We start from the raw sequence: 16,358 nt of genomic DNA, 5'->3' as shown, positions 1-16,358 counted from the left end.
CTTACAAACTAATGACCGTTTTCTAAAACATTCTAGAATGAAAGGCCAAAATGTGTTCTCTCTCACCTGTGACATGAATCTTGAAGGTGAGTTTCTGGCCAGCAGCCTCGCAGCTGTACTCCCCTGCATCTTTCTTCTCTACCTGGATCACCACCAGCCGACACTGTTTGCCCTCTGACTCCACCTTGAACTTCTTGCTCGAGGTGATCAGTTTCCCCTCCTTGTAGCACTTCACCTCCATCTTCTCCTGGGCCACCTCGCAGCTCAGCGTGGCATTTTGAGTCAGTGCAGCCTTCACCTCCTTTTGTACCTTGTCCTTGTTTGTAAACACGTCTTCTTTCTCTGCAGGGACATCACAACAGTCACACCATTTTGCTGTAGTCTGCTGCAGAGCTTACTCCAGTTCCCCATTTTCATTATACTTGCCCTTCACAGGGACCATCATGATGCCTCATTAAGACAGGAAAATACTTTCCCCTCTATTTTGCCTTGGGAAATGAATAGGCATATCATTTCATATCATATCATAAATCTAAACATTTCGCAGTCTGATAGCAGATTTGGACATGAGATTTAGAACACCTGCATGCACTGCTGAACCTCCTCCCTTCTCTTTGTTTCTTCTGATGTCTCTCTACATTTCCAGTAAATCAGAAGGGAATGGCCCTCTAGAACAGGTTGCCCAAGGAGACTGTGGATGCTCCATCCCTGCAGGCATTCAAGGCCAGGCTGGATGTGGTTCTGGGCAGCCTGGGCTGCTGGTTGGCAACCCTGCACATAGGAAGAAGGGGGTTGGAACTGGATGAGCACTGTGGGCCTTTGCAACCCAGGCCATTTATGAGTCTGATTAGTGGCATTTTCCACCTCATTGTGTCATTCAAATTTTGTAACCAGATCTCATCAAACACCTCCCCTTTTCTCACTCCTTGCATGCCTGGTGTGCTCTTGCACTGTAACCCTGCAGACACCAGCTGACTACAAGAGCTGCACAAGTTACCCTCCTTGCCTATTGTTTGTTGCAGTAATTCATTCCTGGATGGAAAAGCACATGTAGAAAAGTGTTGCTATGACACTAGATGACAAAGAAAGTCCTATAGCCAAAATGTTTTGCACCAGAGAGGCTGTAAGTTGATCCTCCAAATGCAAGACACACAAAATGAAGTGTTCCTTTATCTCTGGGATTCCAAGCATTTTCTCACCTCTGACTTTCACTTGGAATGTTGCTTTGTCATCTTTTGTTTCACAGCTGTAGCTCCCTTGGTCTTTCAGGGTCACATTTTTGACCATGAGCTTGCGGTGCGTCCCCTGGGAGATGATGGTTGTCCTCTGGTCCTGCTTCACCTCTATTTGATCTTTCTTCTATACGACAGCTCCGCTTGCAGCTGACACCTCACACACCAGCTCCAGGTCTTCAGAAGGACTGACTGATATTTCTGGAGTCGTTTTGGACTTGCTGACAAAATTAATGGCTTCATCTGAAGAAAAAAAGAGAAAGTGGTTTACATCCTGACTCAGGCTTATTCAGCACAGCATTAAGATACAGTTAGAACTGATTGTAATGTCTCTGCTCATTACATCTGGGGGATCAAGTTTCACCTCTGGAGGTACTCACATACAAACGTGCGCTTGATTCTCCTGTGTAAGGAAAGAGTAAGTTCTATGCAGACAGTTCTTATTTCTTCTAATCAATTCTGTATTCTGCACATTTCTTCTGAAGCTAAAATGAAGGCAGCTAAGTAACCTGTTTGCAATACATGAACAAACCAATTCAACACCTTGTCTCTAAGCTAACAAGCAGCGTTTGATGAGCACATCAGTATTTCATGCCCTTCATTCCATCCAGACTGTATTGGCAATAACTATGCTGGTATTAACAAGGATAGCAATTACAAGCAAAATGGTAGAAATACAGAAGATATAAGGAAAAGGGAACTCACCAGAGCTGAGGCGATCCTCCCTGGTGAGCGATCTCCAAGAGATGCTGCCTCAGTGAGGGTCAGCCCTTAAATGAGGTCTCAGAGGAGGTGGAGTCGAACTGCACCCCTCCAGGGAGCACAGCTACATAACTTTCACCTGTGCTCCCACAGCTGACCCCACACTTGCCTCAGCTGATCAATCAGTGGTTCACATTGTGATCTCCCATACACTCCACCCCTTCACAACGTGAACCAATGATTAGGTGAGTTCCCCTTATTACAGAGACCCAATCACGACGCTGATACAATCTCCCGTCGCATTAGATGTTGATATTATTCAAATGATGATGATTGGATGGGTGTTTATGATCTTCCATGGGCCAGTGCTTGATAGATGTTACCGGAGACAAATCATCTTGAAGTGCAGGTCCGTCTGCGTTTCATCAGTCCAGAGTAATGGTCCTAGAGGCTTAGAATCAATCTTAAGGGGAGTAATATAGATGTTTCAAGGGTACTAGGAGGGGAAGATCCGCCCTCCAGGGCAAGATACAGGCCGTATTCTTATCTTGGGTCAATACTTCTGCTTGTACTGGATTATGTCCCGGCCTCCGATACCATACCCTCTGGCCAGATATCTGTGGCTGTATAACTATATCTGGCACCAGAGGAGGAGTCTTGATCTGCCATAGGGACATAATAGGTGTTCCTTTAGCAATAAAGGCCGGAGTATTGACCACGATGTCAGTAGGCCATGTACCTATCACCGAGGGGGTGACTGAACCTCCCACCTCCAATAATCTCCCCCAAGGTGCAAGTAGGCCACACCATTTGGGTCCTACCTGCACCTTCCAAGGCCAATTTATCTTATGGATTCCCGGTTCTAAATTCTCAGGGGCAGGGAGCAGAAGATTATTTTCAGTACCAACCTGCGGTTTTACCTTATTATCGGTGCCTGTAATTTGGATCCTAAGAGGGGAGGCCCATATAGTTTGTAACATTTTCAGGGCACTGGGTCTGCCATCCCGAGGTCTTTCATTCAGGTCCCGCATGGTTTCATATAATCTTTTTGTCCACCCCTGCAGGGACTGAGAGTCTGTTTTCAGGGCAGCCTTAAGGATACCATTATAACGTTCAATAAGGCCTGCCCCTGTTGGGTTATATGGCAGGTGGAATCGCCATTCAATGTTGTTTTCTTCTGCCCAGCGCTGTATCATCGCTCCAGTGAAGTGAGTCCCTTGGTCACTCTCGATAACTTGAGGTGTCCCGTATGCAGACATCAGTTTAGTAAGTGCCTTAATTGTGTATGCTTGATTTGCCTTTGGTACAGGATAGGCTTGCAGCAGTCCACTTACAGTGTCAACGCAGGTCAGGGCATATCTCGCCCCCTCAGACCGAGGGAGGGGCCCAATGTAGTCGACCTGCCATCTCTGAAGAGGACTATATCCTCTAGCAATGTGGGATGTTGTTTCAGGCAACGGTCTCGGTCTCATCTTTGAGCAAGCATCGCAATCCTGACATGCTTGAACGATATCAGATAGTTGTACAGGCAGCCCCCATGCTTTAGCAGCTGCCCACATTATCTTCTGTCCAGCATGCCGTAGCTTCTGATGTAACCAACGGGCAATATTTTCAGATTGTGAATTCTCAATCCATCGGATTCGGGCCAGTGTGTCAGCTTCATCATTTCCTGGTGACTGCAAGGGTTGATGACCAGAGACATGGTAGACACATACTGTCCTGTGTTTGACCATATTCCAAATGTCTACCCACATGTCTTCACCCCAAATCGGTCGGGCGCGGATAGTCCATTCCTGGGTAGCCCATTGCGTAATCCACAGAGTGAGCCCCCGGTACACAGCCCAACTATCTGTACAGATGTTCAGGACGCCGTCACCAGGTTCTTTAGTTATAACCATCCACACGGCTCGCAATTCTGCCCATTGGCTGCTTTGACCATCCCCCTCATCAAACCAGATGGTCTCAGTAGAGGGATGGTATGCTATTGCTTGCCACTTGCTCGGGTTGCCTCTGCTGGACCCATCCGTATACCAGGCATCTTCAGGAATAGGATATCTTCCTTCCTGAACGGGACTCTTCTCTGGTGGAGCAACCATCGGTTCTTTTGATGTATCACTGTGATATGTCACTGGGCCTAGGATCTTCTGTAGTTCTTCTTTAAGTGGAGATGAAGACAGACTGCTTCTCTGGCTTAGATAGGCGACCCATCGTGCCACCGTTTGTGCTTGGGCCACCCCCGTCTTAGGAAGGTGAGTCAAATCTCTCACCCACCCCTGGATTGGTAATGAAGTCTTAACTATGACCTCTGCTGTTTGCGTTATCGGCTCTACTGCTTGTAATGCCGAATAGGCAGCCAATAACTGTTTCTCAATCATGCTATATCGTTCTTCTGCTCCGTGCCAAACCTGAGACCAGAATCCAATGCGGGTTCGAACAGAACTCTGGCGTTGCCACAGGCCCCAGCCAAAACCATCTTGAGTAACATGAACATCTAGTTCAGCTGGGAGGGTCGGATCAAATATACCCAACGCCTGAGCTTGTTTAACTGCCAGTTTTGCCTGTTGGAAAGCATCCTGTTCTATCTTTCCCCAATTCCATGATTGACCCTTCTTTGTAAGCTTGTATAATGGCCTTAATAGCTGAGCTAAATGAGGTATAAAGGAGCGCCAATACCCCAATATACCCAAACATTCTTGCAATTGTTTTGATGTTGTAGGGACTGGAAACGCTTGGACTTTATCTACTACCGCACTGGGTAGTACTTTGGTTTTCCCGGACCAAATTACTCCCAGGAATTTTACAGATAGCCCCGGACCTTGCACCTTCTGTGGGTTTATAGCCCACCCTCTTTTCTGCAGGTAAGCTATCAACAAATCTGCTGCTTGTCTCACCGCCTCTAACAAATCGGATGTTAACAGGAGGTCATCAATATAATGATATAAATTGACATTATTTGGCTTTTCCCACTTAGCCAGATCACGTGCCACTAAATTATGACAAAAAGTGGGCGAATGTACGTACCCTTGGGGTAGGACCTGGAAAGTCCATTGCCTCCCTTCCCATGTAAATGCAAACTGATCTTGCGATTCTTCACTGATTGGAATACTGAAGAATGCATTCGCCAAATCCAAGACACAGTGATATGTTTTGATTTCCCTGCTTAGTGTGTCCATTAGGGAGGCAATATTGGGTACAGCCGCATGAACAGGTGGCGTGACCTTATTTAATTCCCTATAGTCTACTGTCATCCTCCATGTTCCATCCAGTTTTCGCACTGGCCATATTGGGGAGTTATATGGGCTATGTGCAGGCCTTATAATACCCACTCTTTCTAATTCCTGCACCGTCTTTGTTATTTCATCCTGCCCACCCGGGAGTCTGTACTGTTTCACATTAGTAATCCGGCGTGGCTTCGGCAAACAAATAGGCTCATGTTTTGCATGGCCTCTCAATATTGTCTGGATTGCCCGGATACTAATGCATCTCTGCCGCAATCGGAACTCTCCCACTGTTGTATGGAGAGCCAGACCCCACAGGATATCAATTCCTAATATATACTCTGGAATTGGGGCAATGGATACCTTGTACTCCCGTGGTGGAAGACGCCCGACCCCCAGTTTTACCCAGGTTTGGGTGACCGGAATGGTTTGTCCCCCAAAACCTCCAATCATCACTCTATTACCTTTAAATTTAGTTGGGTCTCCATATATTATAGATGTCTCTGCCCCGGTATCAACTAGGGCCATAACCTTCTGTATATTCTTTCGGGACCAGTATATCGTCAGTTCCACATAGGGCCTCCGGTCCCGTCTAGAGGCCCTAGGAGGACTGACATCCCTCGTCAAGCCATGAACTGAGCCAGATTCAAGTCTTTTACCTCCGATACCTCCGGTGTCATAACCCGAGGCACCTGAGGTGGCTTCTTTTTCCTATTTGGAACTATAAAATCTTCTAAATTCCATGTTGTTGTTGGTCGCCGCTCTATAAATCTTATCCCTGGCCTTTTGGGTTTATTCTGAAATTTTTGTTCATCCTTCAGTTGCTTCCACAACTGAAGGAGAACCTGATTGGGCTGCCCATCAATTTTTGAAAACTGAACGCCTGCCCGGAGCAGATCATTAAACATTTGTTTCCGGGATACCCTAACAGGTCCTGCCCGAGAAGTTCGCGGGGCCGATCTTCTGGCTCGCACTATTGGAAAAGCCTCGGCATCCTCAATCACCCTGATATTGCGCTTAGCTCGTAAACGCTCAGTTTCTCCGAGGTCTGCTACCAATTGGGCGGCTTGTTGGACTACTGCCTCTGCGGATACTACTGGATTAAGTATGGAAACCAAGGTTCCATACATATGAGAGGGTGCTTACTGTAAAATTAGGTCCCTCATTCCCGCAGAAAATTTAACCATATCAGGGCTATCGAATGTGTCTTCGTAGATAGCCTCTCTCATACCTAATTCGCGTATATAATTTTGAAGGTCTTCCATAGAAGACCACATCCCTGTGTTTACTGGCATGTCAGTTTTATTTGTCCACACCATGCGGCAAGCAGCCATTATCCATTCTACAATTGAATGGTTTTCTTCAGGGAACTGAGTCCCAGCATACAGTCTCTGCCGAAGGGCAGGATGTACTGTTATTGTGGCCAACTTAGATACTTCGGGGCCACTAACCAGTACACTATCTGCCCCTGAATCCCATAACCGTAATAACCAAGCCGGAACACTTTCCCTTGGCCTTTGCCTAAATCGTTGCACTAGGTCCATGAGTTCAGTAGGCGTATATGGACGGGCTGTTACATGTAAAACAGATCTGGCAGGGGGCCATTGATCAGGAGGCACTCCTGCTGGTCGATCTTGAATTTTCTTTGTTTTTTGAGTTATTACTGGACGGACTTCTAGCGAGTCCGTCTCAGATGGTTTTTCTAGATCAGATTTAGTGATCTTATTTTGATTCATTTCTTCAGGATCTTGATCGTCATTAAATGAAATGTATCTAATTTGAGGGTTGGAGGAAGAAAATGACAGTTTTTTTCCTGTCAATAGATTGATCTCACCCTCCAATTTTTCAATACGGGCCTTTAACAATTCATTTTCATGTGCAATGTTGTTTGATTTTATCTCTGCCCGATTTAAAGCATTTAATAATGGCCAGGCTGCCATAGATGCAGCCATTCGCTTTTCTTTTGTAATTAAGATATCTTTTTGTAGTCCTAGAAAGTAATCAGTTAGACAATAGGCGTCCATGTTATTTGGTACTCTTAAAGGGCCCCATTGTTCAATAATTGTTGCTAATTGGTAATATGGGGACGCCTCAAAACCTGGAATTTGTCCAGGAAGGCATGTCCCTAAGGGGGTGGTCTTCTCCCCCTTGTACCAATTAAAGATTTTCCACACAAAGGACATTTTTTTTTTTCCTTATATTTCTAGATGCCAAGTCAGTGGCTCCTGCCTGGCTTGCCAAATGTATTGGCAATAACTATGCTGGTATTAACAAGGATAGCAATTACAAGCAAAATGGTAGAAATACAGAAGATATAAGGAAAAGGGAACTCACCAGAGCTGAGGTGATCCTCCCTGGTGAGCAATCTCCAAGAGATGCTGCCTCAGTGAGGGTCAGCCCTTAAATGAGGTCTCAGAGGAGGTGGAGTCGAACTCCACCCCTCCAGGGAGCACAGCTACATAACTTTCACCTGTGCTCCCACAGCTGACCCCACACTTGCCTCAGCTGATCAATCAGTGGTTCACATTGTGATCTCCCATACACAGACAGAACCTGCCTGAGGAGCAAGCTGATGGCTGTCAGCTACAGGCAGACCTAGCTTTGTACTGCATTTCTTAGAGCAACAACTGTTGCTTTCAGTCACTGAATATACCAAGGCCAATTACTATGCCAGGAACATTTATGGCATCAGTGAACAAAAAATGCGTTAAAAATTGTAATAGACAGGAGCCATTTATTCTTTTATAACTAGGTGACCAAAGAACAACAGTCCTTCTAGAGTCAAGCTGTTAAGAACTAATAGCATCAATCAATATCACATAGATAGATTACTTCCCTGCCCTAAGACCATCTTGCGACCATTTGGTGCTCCTAATTAAGCCCTCTTGATGGCATTTTGTCTGAGCCATGCGACATTTTGTGATAGGAGTTACTGCTAGTGTTCCCTTAACCCTACACCAAAGTAGGAGGTATCCATTCTCAGGGAATCATGCAGGCTTCCTCTGTATTTGATGCTCAGAGACAGCCCCAGAACTTTTTAAATCTTAGCTTAGCTCTCATCCAATAATGTTCATCAAACAGTGCAACTTGTCCTTTGGGGATGCCTTTGTTCTGCATCAACCAGTTCCAACGGAGTCTTCTTGGCTTGTTTTAGATCAGTTTTTCAACAGATAAAGCCAGGGTCTTTGAATTACAAAGTGAAATTGCAGAATGCATGATTCTCAACCAAACAGAACAGCAGGTGGGATGCAGGGTGAATACCTGAACCAACACCACCTGCAAGCAATCCTTCAATATCTTAGGAATCTCTAGCCACCCCAAATCCAGTGTTGTGCTTGATCTATCATCTCTGCTGAGTTTTTAGCTAAGCTGATGGTGAGCATCACGGTGGTGATGGGTGAGCAGTCGGACTAGAGGGTCTTAATCAACCGTAAGGATCCTGTGATCAGAGGAACGTGAATGTGCTGTTAAAGGTCACAAGCGCTGCACTGCAGCATGAGCATACACAGCGAAAGGCTTTCAGTAGAGCTTCAGTTCATAAATGAGGACTGGGTTATGGAAAATAGGCTCAAGATATAAAACAGAAAACAGATCTTAACGCCAGGTTCTGTGAATGCAACCAGCTGAATTTCACAGATATTGAATTTCAATGACAATTTCTTGTGTTATTTTACCCTCCAGCTCCACCCTGAACAGGAACATGTCAGTGACAAGCATTACTCCTCCAGGCTTGACCTAACAGTGCTTTACTTGCACTATGAGCTAATGGCTGTGCTTACAGCACCTCAGGGAGACACCTCAGAGATCACAATGTCCTTCGGGTACAGCAGGAGACACTCAACTCTCCAAATGTGGAGTTTAATTTGTCCAAAGAGGAGACAGGATTCCCATGCTAATAACTTAGGACCATTTCAGTCATAGGTTTAAAGATGATGTAAGTGCTGAGGCAATACATGAACTAGATGAATGAAGCCCAGATGTCAGGGCTCAAGTCGTGACTCCAGCCCCAGCTGGAGCTAAGGCTGTCTTGAATTCATCACAACACAGTTACATTATTTGCTCATACTGTGGATTTGCATAGGGACAACAGGAAGGTCAGAATTGCTTCAATAGAGCTATGCAATCTTTGTCCTAAATACTGGAAACCCACAGCGTTGGACAAATAAAATGAATTAAGTCTGAAGTGCTTTACATGCATTGTGATCCTATGTTTGCCTCACAAACTTACCTGAGACTTTCCAATCAAAAATCAGAGTGTCATCTCCAATTGTGTAGATGTATGTTCCCTCGTCTTCTTTCGTTACAGCTGAAGCCACAAGCTTATGCAGTTTCCCTTTATCTTCCATTGTGAATTTCTTACTGGTCTTGATTTCTTTGCCATTTTTGTACCACTTCACCATGACATTGGCTTCAGAGGTCTCAGAAACAAATTCAGCTTGTTTTCCAGCAACGGCCCTGATTACTCCTCCACTTGTCTCTTTGATTACGAAGTTTGCCAGTGCTGAAACAAAATATGAAGACACAAAATACATACGATGGTAAAGAACTGCAGGGACATTGGTGACCATGAGGCATTCATTTATCATAAGATCAAACGTGCACGTTTAGTCCTAGTTCTAATTGCTAGATTCTAATTCAGAAGCTGGCAAATTGGCAGCTTTTATAAACCACGTGCCAGATTACCTTATCTCCACAAGTTGAAGGACGTACACTGGACAGGGGACAGAGCCAAAGGAAGAAGCCCAAGGCTTCAAGAAAATGTCTAAAATAGGAAAACTGAGGAAAGAATTGGAACAAGCAAACTAGAAGGAAATCAATGGAGGGGGTATCTATTACTGCACTGTAACCCCCTGGCAAACAAATCGAGCCTAAAAGATAGAGATATCACTTAGGACTGAAAAGAAAAAAGAAAAAAAAGAATTCCTTTATGGAAATTAATTGGAGTGCAAAAGTTAGATGATAAAACATGCCCTTATTAACACACAGTGGAATAATTGACTTCAAAGATTCAAAATCTCACCACTGTCTTAGCCAAAAGTTCAAGCCTAAGTCCACGGTCCTATTTTACTGAGGGTAATTGAGCTTGTTTTCCAACTTCTTGTTAACATATCATTTCAAAACAGCGCACACAACTGAGTTGGGTCTGTTGAGACAGCGCAGTCAGAGCTGCTAAAATCAAAGTCTGGATTATGCATGCATTTGTTCTGCAGTTCCAAGAACACGCATGTATAATACAAATTCAACAACGTTCTACAGAATGCCTGTATTTAGGAGCTCGAGAGCCAGCTGATGGACACTGGGATGACTGAGATCCTGTCAATACATTTAACTCCATCCTATCATACAGTCAAATTTCATTCATTTTTTCAGGAACTGTCTCTTATCATTGTAGTCCCGTCACCACTGCTGGATGTGAGCCCAACCACACAAAAGCAGCTGCTGGTTTTCACTGCAGATACTGCAGTAAGGAGAAACAGCCTCCAGACTGGACCAGCTGAGCGTGGCCCTACCAGGATTTGCTCCAAAGGTCTTATTACCAGTAGTGCTTCCCGATGAAATACATGGGGGTCCTCCTTTGATTCCAACCCCAACCCACCCCACCATGCCCCCTGATAACATCCATCAGGGCCACATCTCGACAGCTCCTGAACACCTCCAGGGATCCCACCACCTACCTGGGCAGCCTGTGCCAGTTAATTCTATGGGCAGACCTGCCAGTATGAAATATTATGCTAACATGACAAAGAGAGAGAAGAAAAGCAAAATTAAGACTAGCTGACAAGCCTTGGCAGGAAGTTCTGCTCTCCATCAATTTAGTCCCTGTGACTCTTCACAGGTGTTTTCTACATTTGGGATCACTGCTACAAAAAGAGATGTTGACATCATCTCTTGTGGCCACCCTGACTGAAGAGCAGGAAGGCTGGGATGCTCTTTTTCCTGTCTTTCCCTTGATTTCCTCTATATCTTAGGGACGAATCACAGGACAGAACACAGAAATCAAATGGCTCTACAAAGCAGATTGGCCAGTTCAAGTCAAAACAGCCACTGAAAACACCCCAGATGCTGTCTGACAACAGCTGGACTGTCGGGGAGTCAGGTGAATGCAGTCTGCTGGCCCTGGGCAGGAAGAGGACAGCCCAGACTGTCACATACCTTTCACTGAAAGCTGATAGAGCATTTTATCCCCCTCACAGATGCACTGATAACTTGCAGCATCATCCATTGAGTCGTTGTGAATTTTCAGGGTGTGTTTCTTCCCCACAATTTGCAGTTCATAATTTTCACTGGCCTTGAGCTCCTTCCCATCCTTCATCCACTCCACAGTAGCGCCTGTGTCTGAAAGCTCAGCCTGCAGTTTGGCTTCCTCACGCAGCCAAGCGCAGATCTTTTCTACATCTTTGCTCTTCTTGGTAAATCTCACTGCAGCACCTGTCAGGAGCAAAGGCCTCGTTATTTCAATTTATATCAGGCTAACGTGGTCAATGTTTGCTGCAACATCTCTGAAAAAGTATCACCTTCTGTTCCTGCACTCATCATTGTGTCAGTGCTGAGCAATTCACGATATTTCATTTGGTCTTCTTGCTGGATTTACTAAGTAAAAATCAACCAAACATCTCCTTCTACTGATTAATAATGCTCTAAACATGCTTCTGCAGAGGTTTCCACCCAATGACAAACAGGTCCTCCCATCATGAATGTTTATTTGTTCTACTTTGTCATGCAAAGCTGATTGATAGAGATATTATTGGAATGATTGCTCCCCTACTTCTAAACTATTCCAGTGCAATCAGAAAGGCTGTCTGAACCTGCAGCTGAAAGTACTGCTCTATGGTCATGCAGTGGTAAACCTGGTGACTGAATGCACTGGCCAATAGCTGTGAACTGCAGACATTCATCAGCTGGCATGCTTGCACGTTGTTGTAAGGTCAATAGTAAACATGGCATCCCCTCCAGGTACAGCTTCACCAGTTGTTAGGGGGGATTTCACAGCCAGGACTGGGTCTGAGGAAGAACATGTATGTCTTAATGCTCTTTAGATGCAAGTCTGGTATCTCATTTAGAGATGGAAGATTAAATCATAGGGACATTTCTACTTCTCCCTTTGCATGAGTGCTAGAAGAAGCACTTCTGTGCTTAAGATCTGTTACAGAAAGTTCTGCCTCTTGCACATGTGAGATATCAAAAGATAAGGATATTCATGTCTCTGTCACAGAAACAACTCGTATCACTTTAGTGGTAGCTGGAGGTTGATAGGAGATAGGAGAACTAGGAATAAAGGAAAGCCTTTGGTGTGTTAATGCACTGCTATCCTTAAAGTCAAAGGAAGCATCTTTAGGGAACCAACACAGCTGCTCAGCACACACTTACCCATTTCCATTGGGGTTTTTGTGCTTACCAAGGTGCACGCTCCCTGGGAATTCCAGAGACGGGCTCTGTCCATGCGCATTGACTGCAGACACTCGGAACTGATCATCAGCCTCTTCAGACAGATTGCTCACCGTGAACTCTGGGACGGGGACATGAGACTCGTGGCACCTCACCCAGGTGAAGCCAGTTAGTTTCTTGCATTCCACAATGTAGCCATCGACTGGAATGGGGCGGTGCATCTTCGGAGGGGACCATGCCAGCTTCACTGAGGTTTCTGTTTTATTTTTCACCACGGGGTCAGTTGGGGGCTGGGTGGGAGGTTTTCTGGGAGCTGAACAGAAATAAATTTCAGAAATATTAGCATAAGGTCATGTAGGCTGGAAAAGACCTTCAAAAGACCTTCAAAATCAGCAGACTCAACTTTCAGCATGACCTACTGAGTCCCACCATTAACTACTGTGGTACCTGAGGACATACATGACAAGCTTATTCCTGCAGGTATTTACATAGTGAATATATTCACCCTCTGGTTGCTTTGGAACATTTTAGAGGTTAAAATCCCATCAGACTTTTTCACTGTGTGCAGCCACTGATACAGGCAGGAGGCTGGGAATTACCTGATGGGCTCTAGTTACAGACTACTGACACAGTAAAGGATTGATTTCATTTAATTTTGGCCATCAGAAAGTTTGGTGTCTGGTTTCAGTCACCCATCTGGACTCCAATTATAATCATATGGAGAACAGCACATTCAGGAGAACTCATCTCAATAAACCTGAATGAAATCACAGAATCATAGGATCATGGGAGGGCTTGGGTTGGAAGAAACCTTCAAGATCATTAAGTGCTAGATGCCAAAGGTCCCACTAACACAGTATTAAGCCAAAAGCTAGATGCTGGAATCAGATCTCCTGACCTTACCATCAGAAACTGAGATGTCATATTTTGCTCAGAGGTGCCTGCTTGTAGGAGGGACAGCTTCCGAGCTTTTTCTGCTCCAGGAACCAGCTCGAGCTTCAGAATTTAAACAGCAGTCAGAAATTAAACTGAGCTTTGTCACCTCCATCAAATAGAAGGAGTGGTTGGGTGGTACAGCTTTCCAAATCGCTTAGAAACTGTCACAACAATCAGATGCCTACCTTTTCTTTTTTAACTTGTTAATACATAGAGCTTAATAGCATCAGAATGCCCCAAGCACTTCAGACAACAGGACAGCTGTAAACCCTTCTTTAAGGATTCCTTTGTTTAACCACTGAGTAACTGTAATTCAGTGGTGCTGGTAGGAGAAGGGAAGTCCTAATCTTCCCAGATGGTGAACAGAGTTGATGTTCACATGCAGACTGGTGCTGCAGCAGAGCCAGAAACCACTCATTTGGGAAACACAGCACCAAGAAAATAATGGGAATAGCTTCATAAAATCAGGAGCTTCACTCAAATTTCATGTCAGATCTATAATTCTTCCTATTTTCAGGAAGAAATGATTTCCCTTTTTCTTGTAGTTTTATTTTCTTTTCCTTTCCAGCAAGCAGCTTTGTAGCTTACAAATTGTTTTCTAATCACCTCCTGGTGTGGACAAATCACACAGGTCTGACTCCATGTTTTACATAGTTAGCATATTATATTTGTTCCACTATGGAACTGTACAGTCATAGAATGGCCTGGGTTGAAAAGGATCCCAAAAATCATCCAGTTCCAACCCCCTGCTATGTGCAGGGACGCCATCCACCAGACCAGGCTGCCCAGAGCCACATCCAGCCTGGCCTTGAATGCCTGCAGGGATGGGGCATCCACAGCCTCCTTGGGCAACCTGTTCCAGTGCGTCACCACCCTCTGAGCGAAAAACATCTTCCTAAGATCCAACCTGATCCACAACCCCTACACACCCTCAGAGCCCCCTAGAGCCCCTAGTCCTCCTATTGCCCACCACAGCCCCATATGCCCACTAGAGTCCCCCTCAACTCTCTTTACAGGCCCTGCACAGCTCTATATAACAGTCTTATAGAACTACCTCTAGTAGAAGCAATCTCCACACAGAGATCCTTTCCCAGCACACTGCGCCACGGGGGGAGCAAAACGGGGGGGGGGCACATACACACACAGCGCCGGGGGGGCCCGTAACCGACCCCCACCCATCCTTTAAAGGGGTGGGGGGTCCGTTTTAATGGGGGGGGGGGCGAGATCACCTTCACCCCCCACCCCCCCATCCCCACCCCATCCTTTAAAAGGGGGGTGTCCATTTTGGTGTTGGGGGGCACAGCGTAAGTCAGCGGCTTTGAGGGAGGGTGTTGGGGCTGTTTGGCCTTTGGGGGGGTTATTGTGTGCCCCACCCCCACCACCCCCACACACAATGGGGTGTTAATGTGGGGGGGGGGGGCTTAGATTAGTTGCGTTCCCTATAGCACTGCCCCCCCCCGTCATTAACCCCCCCGCTTTATCCTTACGGCTGAGCCCCCCCCCGACAGCGCCCCATTCATCTTGATGGGGGGGGGGGGTTGTCACACGACCCCGGCGCGGCTTACGGCACATCGTCGACCCCACCCCACCCCCCATAACCCCACCCGGGGGGGGAGGGGGCGATGTGGTGAGTGGGGGGGGGGTTCCGGAGGTGGGGGTGAGCAAAGCGCAATATGGGGGGGGGGGTCCTATAACTGGAGGGCAGCGGCTGCACAAAGAGCCCGCGGGGGTCGGAGAGCAGCACTTTGGCTGGGGGGGGTCCACGGGGTCCGGGGGTAATGCTGCCCCACCCCCTCCCCCACCCCCCACTGCCGACCCCCCCCCCGCGTTGCCCCCCCGCCCCAACGTCAGCTCCTGCGGCAGCTCCTCGTCGCTCTCCTCCTCCTCTTCCTCGTCTGGGGGGTCAATATGTGGGGGGGGGGGGGTCCCATCGGGCAGCGGCAGCTCCGCCGGCTCCGATTGGCTGAGCCGCAGTGCGCGGGAGCGGCTGTTGTGTGCCGGTCGGTGGAGGGGAGGCTCTTCATGGAGCTGCCCCGCAGCCAACAACAGCCTGAATGAGATCCTGGAGTCCCAGACGCTGGAGGATGAGCTGGGAAAGAGCAGAGGCTCCCCACAGAAGGGCAAATCACGTCTGATAACGTGAGTGTGGAGCACAGCCAGCCCCTTCCTCACATGTGTGGGGCTTCCATGTTCCTCTGTGCCCATTGCAATGTGCCACCCCAATCCTGCTGCCCAGCCAGGAGTGGATGGGATGAGCAGGTTGGGATGCACAGAGCAGTGCTCAGACATTGCTGGGACATTTGTGCACTGCTGTTGAGCTTCCCTTTGTGCAGCAGGGGAGAGGATGGAGGTTTACAGGTGGATGGTTGTTATTTCTATGGCATTGCACAGGTGGTAGAACCATGTCCATTCCCAAACTTATTCCAGGGCATGCGGGAATTTGTGCAGTTGTAGTTCCTGAATTGTGCTATTTAAAACCCTCCTGTAAATGGGGATGTTTTGTAATGCCTGCTGGGGCTGCAGGCAGCATTGCCTTCCTCCTTAGGGGGCAGGTTTAATCACAAGCCTCCCTATTTCCTATCACAAACGTCCTACAAACCATGTCTGGGCATTGCTGTCTCGGCCTGGATCTCAGCTCCTGAGACTGTCAGATGTGAAGCAGCAGCAGCTGGGACAGGGCTGGCTCTGTGTGCCCTCTCTGGGTCTGTGGGCACAGAGTGGGGCAGAGGGATGACTGTGAGAGGGAGGAATTGCCCAGCCACAAGAAAGAGGAAATCAGCTGAAAAGGGGAGATTTGAGAAGCACTGAGGCTGTGGCTGCTTTGACAGTAAGAAGAAACCAAGCTGTCACTGTGCAGATGGGAACTCCAGTAGGAGAGCTGTGG

The 16,358-nt window shown here is 46.8% G+C and overlaps 1 protein-coding gene across 1 annotated transcript in view; it reads right to left on the bottom strand.

Annotated features, from left to right (window-relative positions):
- Positions 1-718: 718 nt before the first annotated feature.
- Positions 719-16,358, bottom strand: part of LOC146752752 (obscurin-like) — a 199,329-nt gene continuing 183,689 nt past the window's right edge. Inside the window, exons 4-6 of the mRNA XM_085531270.1 lie at positions 11,306-11,581; positions 9,381-9,653; positions 719-729 (exon numbers count right to left, since the gene is read on the bottom strand). Of these exons, the coding sequence (XP_085387396.1) occupies positions 719-729; positions 9,381-9,653; positions 11,306-11,581 (560 nt within the window). The remainder of the gene's footprint in view (positions 730-9,380; positions 9,654-11,305; positions 11,582-16,358) is intronic.

The sequence above is a fragment of the Coturnix japonica genome, unplaced genomic scaffold (genome assembly GCF_054131305.1).
Source record: "Coturnix japonica strain WE unplaced genomic scaffold, WE-NBRP24 Scf041, whole genome shotgun sequence".
NCBI classification, from domain to species: Eukaryota; Metazoa; Chordata; class Aves; order Galliformes; family Phasianidae; genus Coturnix; species Coturnix japonica.
The sequence above is the reverse complement of the archived record's forward strand: the minus strand, read 5'-3'. Positions and strand labels throughout refer to the sequence as shown.